Source organism: Pseudopodoces humilis, chromosome 1 (assembly GCF_049639895.1).
Source record: "Pseudopodoces humilis isolate 2021_Gansu_Grassland_sample_001 chromosome 1, ASM4963989v1, whole genome shotgun sequence".
Classification (NCBI taxonomy): domain Eukaryota; kingdom Metazoa; phylum Chordata; class Aves; order Passeriformes; family Paridae; genus Pseudopodoces; species Pseudopodoces humilis.
Genome location: NC_142200.1, coordinates 107,368,824 through 107,382,743, shown reverse-complemented (window position 1 = coordinate 107,382,743; position 13,920 = coordinate 107,368,824). Strand labels below are relative to the sequence as shown.

The 13,920-nt window shown below is 33.2% G+C and overlaps 1 protein-coding gene across 5 annotated transcripts in view; it reads left to right on the top strand.

The window, feature by feature from the left end:
• ULK4 (unc-51 like kinase 4) overlaps window positions 1-13,920 on the top strand; it is a 214,672-nt gene that overhangs the window by 35,000 nt on the left and 165,752 nt on the right. For all 5 annotated transcript variants that reach the window (XR_015772489.1, XM_088055074.1, XM_088055085.1 and 2 more), the window contains exons 19-20: window positions 4,091-4,174; window positions 11,515-11,676. Coding sequence is in view for 4 of the 5 variants with exons in the window: in XM_088055074.1 (XP_087911200.1) it covers window positions 4,091-4,174; window positions 11,515-11,676 (246 nt within the window). In the remaining variant the exon portion in view is untranslated. The remainder of the gene's footprint in view (window positions 1-4,090; window positions 4,175-11,514; window positions 11,677-13,920) is intronic.

The window sequence follows — 13,920 nt, the reverse complement described above, 5'->3', positions numbered from 1 at the left end:
TACCATAAACACTGCTGGCCTCCAAGTGGCAGATCTAAGGTTCAAACATCTAAGCTAGAGATGTTGATTAAACAGGATGTATGAGGACAGCCTATAATATCAATAAATTAATATATTAGTGTATCTATATATCTAGTCCACATTAAACCTTATTGTAGCATGGTTGGATTCACAGCACTGTGGAAAAGGAAATTAAATGATCCTGGCTAATTTCAAATGGACTTGTGTTTATTCCTGATTAAAACCGCTCTAAATGTTCAATATAGAAATAGTAAATTCATGTTAAAAGTAATCAGATTATTTGTAGAAAAGAAATACTGTCCATTTTAAAATTGAAATTGACAGCTCTTTTAAACCATCCCATTTCTTTTCCTTTATTCTAAGAAAAAAATACTCTTACTTAACAGAAACAAAGGTGTCTTTAAACAGAAAAAGTCTTAACCTTGGCTTCTCTGAAGCCTCTGTATTACCTGCATCATCTAATAGCTCTGAATGCTAACATGTTAGATATACAGAACAGTTGGTAATGGAGCAAAAGTGGCAAATGAATCATTACTCTTGATTCTTTACTTTGAATTATCATGGCTTTAGTTATGGCTTTGTGCTGAATTTCCAGGTTTTATTTTCTCTAGCTCCTTTGCATGTTCCACAAAATGTAGTGGTTGCCTTGGTTTTTGTAGAATTACAAGCATTGTCCTAATTTTGTTGGGCAATTGCCAAAGTATTTGTCAAATACATGCTCAGAGAACTTAGAATGAGAAATTATGTCCGGAAAAATGCATCCACAGTCACAGTTTATATGTTTTAATACTTGCTCAGTTTCCTCAGGAGAAAAGATTTGTACCTGCTGTCATCAAATAAACTTAAAACTCCAACTTAAAAATGATATTTGGCAGGAATATTTTCTATGGCTTTGTTTTATTTTGCAGTTAAACTCCGATAGCTGAAACAATTCTGTTAACACTGGTTGTATAACACCAAAATGATGTGCACAGATTTTTTCCTTCTGAAAACGTGAACTAACAAATTTTTCAGTCTGTGTGTGAATTTCACAATGTTTGGAGCATTACAACTTGCATAATTGTAGCAACATTTTATGTTTCAAGGTTGGTTACATACACAGACACACACACACACACACACACACAAATATTAATGAGTTGCATTATGTTACAGCTAAGAAATTGTTAGAGTGTAGGAATAAATATTTGGACACATATGAGCTCAAGGTACCATGTCTTGGTAAAATTTCCAAAATATCAAAAAATTCAAAAATATCATTGTGATTTGTCTGCTTGGAAATACTAACTGTTCAATTTTTTTAAGAAAAGCTCTTATCATTTTTCTGTTCTATATGTATTTAACTCAGAATACTGTAGTGTTCTAGGCATTTCGTTGCTCATTAAAATGCTGAACAATAGTGCTGAATGACCTTGACAAGATCATATACCAAGACAGGGGTAATATAATAAATGAAACCAGAAAAATTATTGCTAACTTATATCTTTAAACAGCAAAGCTTTATGACTTTATTAATAAAGAAAAATAAATTATAACGTAATTCATTAAGGACTATACACTTGTTTTTCTTGTTTCCTTCTATTTTGTGCTTTCTTTGGCCTATTTGTTTGTTTTATCAAACTACTAAGTATTTTTATTTAAACTGTAAGTTTTTGGGGCAAGGCTGATTTTATTTATTCATTTATTCTCTCTGGGGTTTTGTGAAGTGTGTCTAGGTCCAGCCACAATTTTAATACTAAATAATTGTAAAGATTATTTCTATTTCATATGAACATTTCGTAATTCATAAATTATTAAATACTTAAAGTCAAGTTCAGCTGTTTAGGTGCAGGATGATTAATGCAGTAAAATACAAGATTACTTTGCACTTGTATGGCTTAGAAAATACTGAGATATGTCCAGATAATCATAATGATCCTGTGCAATCCTAAACTCTGATATTGTGTGTGTACTAGCTTATGAGATCTTGTAAGTAAGATCTTACACTCCATCTCTGCATTTTTATTCCAAACAGAAGCCAAGAGCAATTCACAAGTAGCATGAGCAGACTCCTGGGAGCATGTTCTCATACTCTTGAGTGGATTGCCTTGGGGGAAAACTTTCAAGTTCTATGTAATATTTTTATTCATTTTGTGTTGTTTGTGTTATTAGGGTGCAGAACCTAAAGTTTAATCAAAATCAACATGGGCTGTGAGCAAAAAGTAGGAAGATTCCCGAGTGTTTTGTGATATATTTTGGTTTATTAAGTATCAAGTGCTGTACGTTATGTTTAGGTAATTAAGAATGGTACTAAGTTTCATACCCCCTTTTCCTTTTTTAATTTCTAAATAGAGATTAAAAATTGCAGGAAGTCTTTAATTGGTTTGAAGAATGGAAGAACCAGTAATGGTTTAGGATTGCATAATTTCTTAAGGCTTTTTATTTTACATCACATTTAATATGTATGTTTACAAAAAAACTTGAAAGAATTTCTGGTTAAATTAGGTGAATACAATAAGAAATAGACCCATGCCAATTCTACCACAGATTATCATTTTAACTAGCCTTGTCCTGCCTCTTCCAGGTAGAAAAGATTGCACTTTTGCCTGTTTGAAAGTAACCTACCTTTACTTTCTTGAAACTTGGACTGTGTTTTCTTAAACTTACACATAATGCCTTGGAAGGCAAATGGTGATTACTTGTCAGCATGTTCTTACTCAGATAAGATAAAGGAGTTGGAATGAAGTGGATCTGGTGTGTCTTGTTTGATGTCAAGCCACTCTTTTTATTACTGTTTATATTGTCCCATACGTTGTAATAGAAAGTTAGCAGAAATAAAGCTTACAAATGGGATATTTAACAGACTCATTTTCTCTGTGGATATATGTGGAAAATAAGGTTTTGTTTTCAATAAAGAAGGAAAATTAATTTTACTAGACAATTCAGTAATTGTCTTCCATGCTAATGTGCCATGCTGTAATTAAATGCCTGAAATGATCATATCATATATGTTGAATTACTGTAAGCCACACAGAAATCAGCAAAATTAGAAAGTATCACTTGTTTCTGCATCATTAACCCCCACTTTACCTATCCTGTCCCTTTTATTAAAAACAGTTTATTAGAATGCTAAAAATAATTTCAGAATATAATTACTAGAGTTCAAGAATTCTGTAGTTTCTGAAGAAATTACTGTTTGTCATCCATTGTCTACTTACTAAAACAAGTTTCTCATGACTTTATGGCCTGTCATCTTCACACCATCTAATGTCTATTATTTCTCACTCTCTTTCCCGAATGAGGCTATATTTTTTTCCACTTACTAATAGCTCTGTGTTACTAGCCTGGATATGGAAGTTGTTGCAGTTAAATCTCAGTGATATCCAAGTGTCCCATTTTAAACTTAAAATTTTACCATATGCTATTGCAGGGACAGGGGGAAGCTAAGTTCACTTCTAATGGAAGAATTAAACACTTATTCAACTAGTAGTAAATTAGCCTCTCTAACAGGATGATTTCAAAGAGATATATATTAAGATCTTGAAGCAGTTTTCATATGTACTGAAAACTATACCAGACAGTAAATTTTCTTAATCACTCGGTATCTCCTTGTATGACTTGGAGCATTTTTTTCGAAAGAAAGTTTACTTTTTTTCTTTTTACCTACCAAAAAAAATTTAATTTTGTTTGTTTGGTATAATTAAATCACATTTAAAGAGAAGAATTTCTATTATTAATAGTCAGTTATCTCTCTCTGAAGTACTCAAAATAGTTGAGAGGAATGAAGGAAGAAACACTTTTTTGTGTCTGTGTGAATTAGAATGAATTGATGAAATGCGGAAATATTAGGACAAACTGTTACAGATTTTGGGGACTACTTAAATAAGCTAATAAAATATCAATCTCTGTGCTGCACATGAAAGAACATTCAATAGTAATAATGTCCTGAAATTTAATATATTAAATTGCATATGTTAATTTGAAATGTGTATAATATGAACCTTATTAAGAACATGCTACCCATTTTTTATGTGACTGAGATTGTTGTGATTTTTTGATTTAATCAGTTGTGCCGTTGGCTTCATTTCAGGAGGAAAAAGGGGAGCACCCCAGGGAATGCTGGGCTGTTCCCTCAGCTGCTTACACTGTGCTAATGAGGTGTCTTCGGGAAGGGGTAAGGCTCTTTCATGGTCCTCAGTAGAATTTCTCCACAGTAATAACCCTTTAGGCATTGTGTGAGGATTGTAGCCTGAAGCATTGCAGTACCTTGTCAACCAAGCATTGCTCTTGAATTTAAATAATCATAAAACCATGACCTAAGCAGGAGATTAATGCAGTGTTGTTCTCTGTACATTCAACATTTATGTATTGCTGCTTGTGTTGGGGAAAATGGGATAGTAAATATAAATTACTGTTAATAAATGTGAAATTTATTAATGATGTAGGCATCTTTTGAGAAATGTTCTGACAGTTTGTGCTGTCCTCTTGCAATTTGATTTTCATACATCATTGTAAATCTTTGAGCAAGATTTAAGTTTCTTTCTTGAAGTGGATGATACACAGTTTTTTAAAACTGCATTGTTATCCTACTGGGTTGTCAGCATTTTTTTGAGGCAAAAAAGTAGTATTTAGGTTTATTCTCATACATGTGCTATACTGTGTTCTTCACTGGTTTTGGTGATGGCTTAGCTGTGCTAGAAGGGAAGAAAAATATGCATATAGTTCCATTTGTAAAATGAAATAGAATTGAATGGAAGGTTTACATTCACTGTTTGTATGAGACCACTTTATTTTTGCCCAAGGCAAAGCTCAAGGCAGAAAACATGTCAGAGGTTGCTAGAAGGTGGAAAGCAAGAGGAAATACCTTTTCTCTTTCCTTTTTGAGATCTTTATTGCCTACAGATTGTTATTAATAAAGGAAGAGCCTAGATGCATTTTAATATCTTCAAACCTACATGTGACCAAGAACACGGAACTGAGTTTGTATTGTAGATGATTTCCAACTCATAATTAGAGTAAGATGTCACTGTAAGGCACAGTAGTGAGATGCTATTTAATTATAAATTTAGTTATGGAAGACTTGCTGTTTCTGAACATACAGTGTGCAGAAACTAAATCAAGACATCCATAAGACATTAATTTATTCCTATAAAGTAAAATCACTTCTTAGTCCTGATGCATGTCAAATTTTTCTTAATAATTTATCTTGATATATTTTTTCTTGAAAAAATGACACAAAATAGAAGTACATTTGCCATGCAATAGTTCAAATTAAATTTAATTAAGCATAAATTTAAAATTATGTCTGGGCTAGCCAAATACATATGTGTACTTTTACACTTTCTGTTTGTGAGGATGCTCATTTGCAATGTAATGTATATTTTCTAAAAAGATGTTTGAAGCTGTAAACTACACAAGACTTCAGGATAGAATGGACCTTTGGAAGTCATCTAATACAACCTCCTGTTCACACTAGGTCTAAATAGATCAGGTTGTTCAGGGGCATGCCTATTTGAGTCTTGAATGTCTCTAGTAACTATGGTCCCACAATCTCCCTGAGCAATGCCTGCACCACCTTCATAGAAAAAATATTTACTTGTTTATGATTGGAGTTTTCACTTCTGGCCATTGCCTCTTGTCCTGTGGCTGTGCAGCTCTGAAAATATTTGTCACCAGCTTTTCTTTATTACAAGTAGGTAAGATTTGCATTCTTATATTAATAATTAAAAAATATATATACATAATTACAGAATGAATTAATTGTAGTTGTTCTAATCTCACTTGTGAGTTAAGTAAATGTTACATTGGGATGTTTTCTGAAATGATTATGGGCATATTGTCTCAGTATTTATGAAAATGGCAAACTAACTTTTTGTAATAAGGTCTGAGCTACCACAGTACATTGTATATGCATTGTAAATACTCACTTCTAGTTCTTATTGCCAGTTAAGAAGCTTTATTTGATGTATTTAATAAAAATTCAAGAAAATAAAACCAGTTCATGTCATTCGGTACTATGGTCTATATAGTTTTGAGTTTTGTAAGCTAAGTTCACTGTTCTTGAGTTTAATTATGAGCTACTCTGAGGTGTTCTTGGACTTCTGAAGTTTTATAAGATTTGTCATTATCAAAGCAGAATTGCCGTTTGAAACAGAACAGTAGAACAGGAAGAAGTTTGAAATATGTGTGTGTCCCTTTTATTTGCCTATAAAGGAACAAAATGTTCAGAAAATGCAGGTAGTGTCATTTCCACATACCTTCTGTGCCTGAAAATCTAACAGTGACAAAAAAGTGTATGGGTCAGTGAAAGGAGTTTTAGGGTGATGGAAGTAGAAGATTGGGAGAGCCTTTTATCTGTAGGGGAGCACAAGTTCAGATTTCTTGCATTTCAGTGTTGTTATCTTGAGATAGAAGCTGATTTCAACTCAGGCAAAGAACGGTTGAGTTCAGTTATGTGTCAAAATAAGGGAATTGTTGCACTCATAAATAAGGAAATGATAGGCTTGATTTGACATCTTTAGGCTTTAGTCTAGGTATAATATTGTGGTCTGTCAGAATGCATGTAGTAAACATTCTGATATCTATTTGCTAATCTTTTCCAACAACTGTTTCCAACAGTGAAACAAAATGCCTGTTCCAGGCATCTGTATTTGTTTAGGTTCAACTTCTAAATGTTTGTGTGCAATCTCTAAGATAGGAAGGTCCTGATTGCTGTTGCTAAAGTGTATAGCTGTCAGAATTCTTATGTTATCCAGTCATGGAAAATACTTTCTGTTTCAGAAAGCATATTCTTATTTATTATTGAGCACCTAATGCTAATGTGACAACCATTTTCCTTTTATGCATTTTACTTCATTAATTCAAAACTGCTTTGCTAAAGTTTCCATTATGTACTTGACCCTGAATGGGTAATCTTGTATCTGAGTTGAGTCTTATAATTGACTCTGCATATATTTTTTTCTCTTTATTATATTTAAGGTTCAACCTACTTTTAACTAAGTGAAATCTTAACTTTAGTTTCTGTTTTACATCCACTTCTATTCAGTCAATCCTTTCACCTTTTTGCTTCTCTGATTTGTCCCATATATTTGCTACCCCCTTCCTTCAGATCCTCTCTAGTTTTAGAACTGATAATCTTTCCTATATCCAAACCATATTTTGATGTGTTTTATAATTTTTCTTCTCTGATTTGGTGTGGATTATGTTGCTCGAATGAGGTCTCTCAATGAAACTAGACAGTGAAGTCAGAACTTTTGCAAGTGCAAAAGCCTCCTTTTTAGTCTTCCTGAGAATGGAACCATTGAAAAATCATTCAGAAACTTGGTATCTGTCCATTTCTGCTCATAAATGGCACATAAATATAAAATACACAATTACATGCAATTTTAGTAATAACTTCATAGAATCTCAAAAATATGTACAGGCAATACACTTGCATGGTTAAATTTATATATACATATTAACTGTATCTGGCTTTTAAAAGGTGCATAATTATATATATAAAAATAACCCTTTCATTTTATAAAGTGGCACATGGAGAATATATTTGAATCAGAAATATTGAATAAGTTTATGGAGGATACTTTTCTGTCTCTTGAATGTGCAAGATACTGTGTAAGCAAGACTTTTAATGAATGAGATCTTGCCAGAAAGCTATATAGTGTACATTTCCCTCTTCCATATGGACTTCTTCCTTTATGAGGGAGTAAGATATAAGTCTGAGGGCTTTGGTTTTGAACAAATGAGAAATTTTAATAATAAAAGAAATATTTAAAAAATAATTGCCAATATAGAATATAAGGCTGTATGTTTTATAATGTATATTTTTAACCAGAACTGTTCCTTGATAGTGAATTTGAAGGAGAGAGGAGAATTTTGAGGAGAGGAGAATAAAATCACTACTGTTTTCTCAGAAAGTGTAGTACAGCCTATAGTATCACAGGGTCAGTTTGAATTATATATATTCTCATTTTTATTTCTTTTTTAGATGTCAGTTTTTTTTACTGGCAGAACTGCCTGTAGGATAAGAGTAATTCTCTGCATCATATACATTATCACTTTAATTTCTTCTTTAGATATCAATTCTCCAATTTACTGCCAGAATTTTAAAAAAATCATTAAGGTATTTAAAAGTTTTGTTTCTACATTATTTACTGTTCACTCTGAAGGCTTTATGTTGCAAGTTGTTGCCAAACTAAGATTTAATTCTTGGAATCATGAATGCTTTGGAGGATGCAGCTTTACTTCATTAGGTTATATTTGTAGGTATTTTATTCTGTCTTCTTAGATTAAAGGAAGAACTGTATTTAGAAGTTGATTTAGAAGAATTATGTGGAATCCAGTGTTACTTCCTAAATCCTTCAGCTTTTAACGTTTATTTATGAGTGTTATGCTGTTACTCAAGTGTGTATGTACTATATGTAGTATAATATACCACAAATGGACCCCAGCACCTGAGGTGAGGCTGCCCCAGCTCAGAGCAGAGCAGGACAATCCCCTCCCTTGCCTGGCTGGTGATGCTGTCTCTGATGCCCCCCAGGCACTTGGTCCTCCTGGCTGCCAGGGCACTAGTGACTCATGTTCAGCTTGCCATGGGTGGGGACTCCCTGATCCCTTTCCCCAGCACTGCTCTTCAGCCTCTTGTTCCCCAGTCTGTTCGTACATCCAGGGTTGTCCCATCCCAGGTGCAGAATCTGGCACTTGCCATTCTTAAACTTCATATGGTTGGTGATTGCCCAAGACCTCTTAATTTGTCAAGGTCTCTCTGCTGGTCCTCTCTGCCTTCAATGCAACTTAGTTTCATCAATAAACATACTTCAAAAGGATCGTAAAATATTTTATCCTAAGTTTTATCAAAATGAAGTTATGCTATTTTTTGATAGTATGTCAGTTAGCATAGTGACTGTAACTTCAGTGATTCCAAAATTTTTGCTACACTTTAAAATTTATAACAGGCAGTAAAAATATCCTGTAGATTCAGTTATTTCAAAAAAATGGAAGTAGATATTTTATGATGTTGATTTGCAACACCCCCCCCCCCCAATTAAAATGGAAATATTTGATTAAAAGGAGTTTCCTTTCAGTTATTTGCATATTTTATCTTTCCAGTATTTTAATTTTCACTCAGGGCTCTTTTTCATTATGTATCCCTGACTTCACTGGAAACAGAAATATCTGCAAGTGTTCAACATGACTGAAAATTAGGAGCTTTAAGTGTGCTTTATAAAACTAGTTGAAATGTAAATCCATTAAAAATAAAGTATGTGCTTCTTTTTTTATACAGTTCTATTCATAGTTTCAGGTTTCATGCAGTTCATGATGTGGACAGAGAGTTACTTATACATGGAACTCATATCTTGAAGATCTATTTCTGGTCACTAAAATAGCTTACGTCCTGGTAGCATCATGGGATGACTCCTTTACTTAAGAGGCCAAATATTACTTTTGATCAGGCTTCCCTTAGAATTAGACAGCTAATTAAGTAGAAGATGGTTGAAGTCTTGTTGCTTAGATAGTTCTCAGGAACAGGTACCAGAGGAGCTGAAATGGAAGGTCTCAGGTGACAGCAAATAGAACTACTTTGGCAGCATCATTGAGCTTTTAGAGCACAGTGATGATGCATGACCAGTTTCTAGTCAAAGTAGCTGGACAACCTGGAACAGGGCATAACTCATCCCATCAATAGCTGAAAATAAATAAAGCACATCTTCAGTACCAAACTTTGCAAGGGAAAGCTGTAATTGCATCTGGAAATTTGTTAACATTAATAATAGCTATTATCCTCTATATAGTGCTTTGATTATGATTAATGGGATTACCATTCATTTATTAAGTGTTTATGCCTGCTTAAATTAGGAGTGGAGTTCCAATTGGCAGTCTTAATAATCACTTCATATGTAAGAGAGACTTAACTTGACAGTTGTTTCAGTTACAAATTTGAATGTTAAATGCATCAGTCAATTTGATAAATGCATGTATTTTTACCCAAACTGTACCCCCCTAAAAAAACCTGAAAACCAGAAGTATAATTCACACAAAAATATTAAAACTGAGCATTATTTATAAAATGTTTTGAAAATTTCAATTTTATTAAACATGTATGAGTATCTGTGTATTTAGGTCTTTGATAGGTCAAAATAATGCAATATTTTTCAGTAATCAAAAATGTAAAAAGAGAGAAGCCTAAGTTCTCTTTGGTTTTATAGCTGCAAATAAGAAGGAAGACCACAGAATTCAGTGGAGTTTTTATATAAGAGCGTAACCACTTAAGATGGAAATTGACTTTGGTATTTCTGTTAAATATTTTGAGTAGAGTTGCAGTTCTTTGGAAAACAGGAAGGATTATGATGAAAAGGATGAACAGAGCCTTTCTCTCTTTTTTTGACAGCATTATACTAGAGTTTCCAAATATTTCTATATCTGAAATCTATATTTTAGGTCTACTAAATCAGTAGAAGGAAAAGTGGATATGGAATATATTTTTAATGAAGTATAAGCTCTCCCCTTCTGCAAGGTTTTTATTCTACTTTCTGAAATGCTTCATTATCATTGCTCACAGTTGTTGTTGGATCTGATTGTAAAGATAACTGTTAGAAATCCAAAGCTTAGTAGGGTAAAATAGAGATCAGATTAAGAAAGAAATCAATTAGATATTATGATGAATTATTTGTGAAGCCAGACTATAAGGACAAATTGAATTATAAAAATTATATTCAAATTCATTCTCCTGCTGAATTCAAGATGCTTTTTAAGACATTGTTGAAAGACTTAACTTTTTTTGTAGTTCAGTACTGAGATGAGGTGAGGCAATGCACAGCCAAAATAATACCAGCAATGTGTCTTCTAGTTCTGTTAAAGACTCCAATTTTAAATGAAAATTATTTCATTAGTACTAAAAATATGAAGATTCAGAATCTCATATAGAAATTTAGGGCTTCTTGTAGTAAATGGGACCTAATAATTTATCTTAAGCATTGGTCAGGATTGTCTGCTTCAGGAGAAAATAAGGGAGTTATGGATCAACTTAATTTGCAAGAAGTCTGTCTCTATCCTAGGATTTTTTGACTCTTCTGAATAAAGAGGGTTTAATGTAAATTTTTTTCCCTAAAGTCACTGAATATCTCATTATTTTTGCATGTTCTAGTGATGAGTGTTGACACAAATTCATTCATTTATAAAGCACTGATCATGGAACACTTCTAACATAACCATTGTTTCATTTGTAATGACTGCATTTAATTTGGAATGATTATTTGGAGATTAAAGGTTTTGTATTAAATTTTACTTGTATTAAGTTGTCTTTGCATTAGAAGGCAAAGTGGGGGGAAGTAGGGTCTGTGAACATAATTTTGTCATCAGGTGAGGTTTCTTGAAAACTTACTTTTACAAGTATCAAAAAGAATTAAGAAACAACACTAAGATAATATACGTTGAATAAAATGTGGACATAGGCTGTAATTTTTAAAGAAATTGGAAACATTTGCAAATGTGTTTTCCTTCCTCTCCTTCCTATAGGAAGAGCGTGTAGTGAACCATTTAGCTGCAAAGATAATTGAAAATGTTTGTACTACTCGCTCATGCCATGCACAAGGATTTATTACAGGGGAAATTGGACCTGTCTTGTGGTACCTTTTCACACATTCTACAGGAGATTCTTTGAAGATAACTCCTGTTTCGGTAAGGAATTTCCTTTTGTGGTAGTGTAATGTTTGGCATTTAGTCTGAAAAACCTTCTGAATTTGCACTGAAATGTATTTAAACATGTTTGCTGTTTGTTTGTGTTTTTTATATTTCAGACTACAATAAAATATATTCGAAAAATATCTGAAATTGAAAATTGAATTTATTACAGTCCAATGCTTATGAATAGTTCTTGTGATTCATCATTTTCTAGAACATATATTTCCTTATGTTGGTAATAATGAGTTATGTTTAAAAAGTTTAACCTTTAAAAAAATCTATTATATTCTTGCAAAATTGAAATTTCTCTTTTTATATGATGTTTCAAATTAAAATTGCTTATTTTCTTTATCAAAGACTTATTTAGAAGACTAAGTTGAATTAATCAATTATTTTTATAAAATTGTCAGGGCCTTGTCTTTGCCTGGAATTTTTAAGGCAATATAGAATGATAAGACAAATAGAGTGATAACATGCAAGCAGAAGGTTTGGAACAAAAGGATTTATGAGGTAGAAAATACTTAGCAGGACTGTGAGTTTAACCATGTCTCTTGGACTTTTTACAAGAGCATGTAGTGACAGGACATGGGGGAGTGGATTAAAATGACAAGAAAATAGGTTTAGATTAGATATTGGGAAAACATTCTTTATTGTGAGGGTGGTGAGGCACTGGCACAGGTTCCCTGGAAAAGTTGTGGCTGCCCCATTCCCTAGCAGTGTTCATGGCCAGGCTGGATGGAGATCTTGCTTTCAAAATGGAAAAAGGTAGAGTCACTGCTGCAGCAGTATGCACATAGACACATCTAGAAAAATGGTAATAAAAGAGAGAGAAATAAAAACATATTTGAAGTGTGGCTGAAAAGGTAAATTGTATAATAAATTTATAATTTTTAAAAATATATCTCTTTATTGATTTTTTTACCTTAGTGTGTATTTGTGGCAGAGTCTTGCCTGCAATATAAACTGCTCAAATATTGGGAAAATGTCTTGACATTTTAGAACAGGAAATCTATTTAGTAAAATAATTATTATAAAAACCTTTGCACTGTAGCATCTGAAATTCTTGGCAAAAACAGTCTTAGAACTTCCATGGGTAGAGAATAGTCTGTCTCTAAATATGTAAAGTATATGTGTGAGTCTGGCCATTAGGCTGTTTTTTAGAAAGGGTCTTTTTGAGACTTCACCCATTTGATCTGTGAGTTCTATGTTTAGATCATAACTGCATGTATGGGAAAAGACTGGAGATAAGAGTTATGATTTCCTTACTGAGTTTTTAAAGTAGCCTGCTTGATCCCTTATCCTATCACTACTTTTGCTATAAGGGTTGTTTTGTATCATGGGCTTTCTATTCTTGTCAATCATTAGACTGGACAGTTGTTATTTGTTTGCTACTAGGTCATAGTATTTTTTTTTTTTCTCTTTCAAATCATGCTGAAAGTTCCCTCTTGTTTCTCTGCTATCTGCTTGGAGAACTTTGCTTTGTCATTTACCATTCCCTTGATTCCTACAGCAGACTTCCAAGGCCTGCTCCATTTGTAGAGGCCAGTTGGTCAGTTATGCCTGTCTTGTGTACCACAGTAAGCAGCATATCCTGGAGAAACTGTCAGTCTCTATTGCGTTCAGCGAGCTAAAAAAGATCATCAGAGGAACTATCAGTGGGCTTTTTCATTTTCTCTTTCCCTCCTGAAAACTCAATTTCTTCTTGGACAATTTAGTATACTTGAGGTGGCTTGAGCTTTTTTATGCTGAATAATTTATAAGTTATTATAAGTTATTATTATAAGTTATAATAAGTTATACATCTGATTGTCCAGAATAAACTTGTCATCACCGGAGATTCAATATGACTTTCTGTAAAAGTGGGCTTAGAGGTTACTGTCATTAATGCCATATGGTTTGCTCCCTTTGCCTGTGGATGAGTGTCAAGAGACTATGAGAAGAATGGGTTGTTTGTCTCCCTGTATCCTCTCCTTCATTTGAGAGCCCAGGTCACTGGATCCCCCCAAGGCTGTAAGGTTCAGGTGAACCACTAAAAAGCCTTTGCTTTGTCACAGTGTTTATGCTATGGGTATCTAGCCTCTTTAAAGCACTACTGATGAGAAGAAAGTTTTCCTGCTGGAAAAACTGGAAAGTAGCAAAAAATGAGTAAGAAGCTAAAACCTGAAATTGCTGGTGTTTGTATGATCTCTTCCAAGTGAGGAGATCGAAAGTATCACAGAATATGAGTTCCTCAGTTCCTTC